Source organism: Arachis ipaensis, chromosome B08 (genome assembly GCF_000816755.2).
Source record: "Arachis ipaensis cultivar K30076 chromosome B08, Araip1.1, whole genome shotgun sequence".
Classification (NCBI taxonomy): domain Eukaryota; kingdom Viridiplantae; phylum Streptophyta; class Magnoliopsida; order Fabales; family Fabaceae; genus Arachis; species Arachis ipaensis.
The window spans coordinates 61,237,355-61,240,366 of NC_029792.2; the positions used below are offsets into that span (position 1 = coordinate 61,237,355).

At 40.5% G+C, this 3,012-nt stretch overlaps 2 protein-coding genes across 2 annotated transcripts in view; both read left to right on the plus strand.

Annotated features, from left to right (window-relative positions):
• Positions 408 to 959, plus strand: LOC107611079 (probable arabinosyltransferase ARAD1). The gene has a single exon (XM_016313042.1). It carries the CDS (start codon positions 408 to 410, stop codon positions 957 to 959), a length of 552 nt encoding a protein of 183 aa, XP_016168528.1.
• LOC107611078 overlaps positions 2,128 to 3,012 on the plus strand; it is a 3,510-nt gene continuing 2,625 nt past the window's right edge. Inside the window, exon 1 of the mRNA XM_016313041.2 lies at positions 2,128 to 2,209. Coding sequence (XP_016168527.1) covers positions 2,128 to 2,209 — 82 coding nt within the window. The remainder of the gene's footprint in view (positions 2,210 to 3,012) is intronic.

The window sequence follows — 3,012 nt, forward strand, 5'->3', positions numbered from 1 at the left end:
GCGTGTGTTTGTGTATAATTCGAACCCAGCTGATTCGAATTAGTATGTGCGTGTGTTTGTGTATAATTTGAACTTAGCTGGTTCGAATTATGTAGAAATGGAGTTCGCAGTTTTCGTTTTGGTTGATTCCTGTAAAATTTTACTCCCCTTGGCTTATTATTGTGATTTGCCCGAATAAAAATATTACGATAATGAGCTAATATTAAATCATAAATCTATGATAAAGTTCAAGTAAAATGAAATTAAAAATATATACTTGTAAAAGAGATTTATTAAAAGAAAATAAGATAATATTTATTATAGCCAAACAAACGAAATCTTCCCAAACGCAAATTCTAGCAACCATCTTCTTCGTAATCTTCGTCACTTGTGCACTCTTCAATGCCTTCCCGAACCGCCACACCACCATGCCAGAATCTGAATCCGACGACAACTCCGCCTTTGACAAATCGGTAAATTTTGCCTCCGCCAGTCAACCCTGCTCCGACACCGCCGCCATAGCCACTGCAGATTCCTCGTCCGCCATTAAGGTCTACATGTATGACCTTCCCATTCGGTTCACCTACGGTGTCATCGCTACCCGATCCGCCTCCGAAGGCGGCGGCACGCCAGAGAATCTAACCTCACTGAGCTACCCGGGACACCAGCACATGGGAGAGTGGTTTCTGTTCCTGGACATGAACCGTCCAGAGTCAGATCGGATAGGGTCACTGGTGACCCAGGTGATGGACCCGGAAGAAGCGGAGCTGTTCTACGTGCCGTTCTTCTCGTCGCTGAGCCAGTTGGTGTCGACGAGCCAACAAGGCGATGGGTCGGAGGCGGCTTACAGTGACAAGGAGACGCAGGAAGCGCTGGTGGAGTGGCTGGAGGGGCAGAAGTACTGGCAGAGGAGTGGAGGGAGGGACCACGTGTTCACGGCGGCGGACCCCAAGTCGCTGTTGCATGTGTGGATAAGGTGAAGAATAGTGTGCTTCTTGTGGTTGGGTTTGGGAGGTTGACAGGGGATCAGGGTTCTCTGGTGAAGGATGTGGTGGTTCCTTACCCTCATAGGATGTGGTGAACGAGAGGGTTTTTGAATTCAGACGAAGAACAATTTTAGTTTTTTATTTTTTTAATATGTTTAACACAGATGAAGAACAATTTTGATTTTTTGTTTTTTTAATATGTTTTTGTTTTGTTGTTTCAATTATTTGAAACTATAAAATTAGAATTAATTGAATTCTAAAATTTGATTAATTTAAAAGGGTATTTTTGTCTAATCAAATAAAGAAAAGATGTTTAAATCTTTTTATAAAATTAAATAAATAAATGTTTTTTATTTTTATTTAATTAAAATGGTATTTTAGTAAAAGTTGTGATATACTATATATTTAAAAAGGAAAAAATTAAATGCTGACGTGGAAAATAAATTCCACAAGTCTTATTGTTATTTGTCCATATTTTAAACGTATCGATACGTATGAATTTATCATCGTACCGTAGCAATCACCTTTTAAATAATAAAGATTTAGTAAATTAACCACTCCCTAAACACATTGACGTCAATTTTTTTTTCATAGCGTCAATCTTCTCTCTCGTGTAGACCACCGCTTCGCTGCTACTACAGTGCGCCATTGTTCCCGCTGCATAAACAACTGCATCGCTGCCTCCGTGGTGCACCATCGTTCTCGCCAGATTTCTTGAGCGAGTTGCACGTGTGGTCCATCAAGCAGTGCGCCACCATTCTCATCGCATAGACCACCGTCTCATCGTGCAGAACACCATTCACGTCGCTGGTGCAAGGACACAAGAAACATCCAATCTCAAATAAAAGAAATATCCAATCTCGAATAAAAGGAACATCCAGCAAATTGAAGAAACAACATCCACAAACCTTTGGAGGATGGGACGTGACTTGATGGCGTGATGGAAGAGGAGAGGAGGAGGCAAGACACGATGGAGGAGGAGGAAGAGACACGGCGTCAAGCCGGTTGCGGCGCGACATGATGGAAGAGGCAGACAACATGGCGCAACGACGCAGTGGCGACGGAATGGAAGGCTGTGCAGCGCGGCAGAAGAAGCGTACGACTTGGCGTGACTTCTCAACTGTGGTGGACGGCATCCTCGCAGCAAAAGCAACACGGCGTGATGGGCTCGTTCACAGCAGCATTGGAGGAGGCGACGGCGGCACAAATGTGGTCTTTGATGGAGGATAACGGCACAGATGACGGTCTGTAGAGTAGGAGAGTGAAGCGGCTGCATGTTTTTTTTTTTTTAAACTAGGGTTAATAAGAGTATAAACGGAGTAAATTTTTTTTTTGTTTTAGTGGACTTTAGGTCCAGTTCAATAAGAATTGGTAGGAGTTGCCTAAATCCCCTATTAGTTACCTAGCAAATTTAACTTCAAATCAGTGGCGAAAATTCCTTACTATAGCAATGAATTGCAACAACTTTATCTCTGTGACCAAATTACTTAGAAGTTTGCCATGGACTCATTTTTCCATGATAATAAATTAATCTGAGCTCTCTTAATTGGCACAGACGCAATATTCATTACGGCAAAATCGAACGCTCTCCATCAAATTGGGTCAAATGCATGATTTACTGCTAAATTATATTTCATCTTGTATCAATGAATTTGGTAGTTTACCTCCTTTTTTTCAAGATTTTTTCATTCAACTTGTTCTTTTTCCAAAATTCAATTTCTAATCTCATACAAATAGTGTTATCGTTGTTTCTCAGGATTGCAGGCATGTTCATTGTTATTGGTTTTCTCTTCCTCCTTTCCCTTGCTACCTCACCCTCAATTGATAAGGTACGTGTATCTGATTTTATATGCTTTTTATGAATTGCAAAATTCTTAGTTTGTATTGGTGCATTTCTCCCCAAATAGCAATTGGGATTAACAAATTCTAGTATCTTAAGAAGAATTACATATTAACTATGATGTACGGATATTAATACAGACATGAAATACGATATAATACAGGAATGCAGACACACTATTTTAAAATTTTTATAAGACATGGAGAT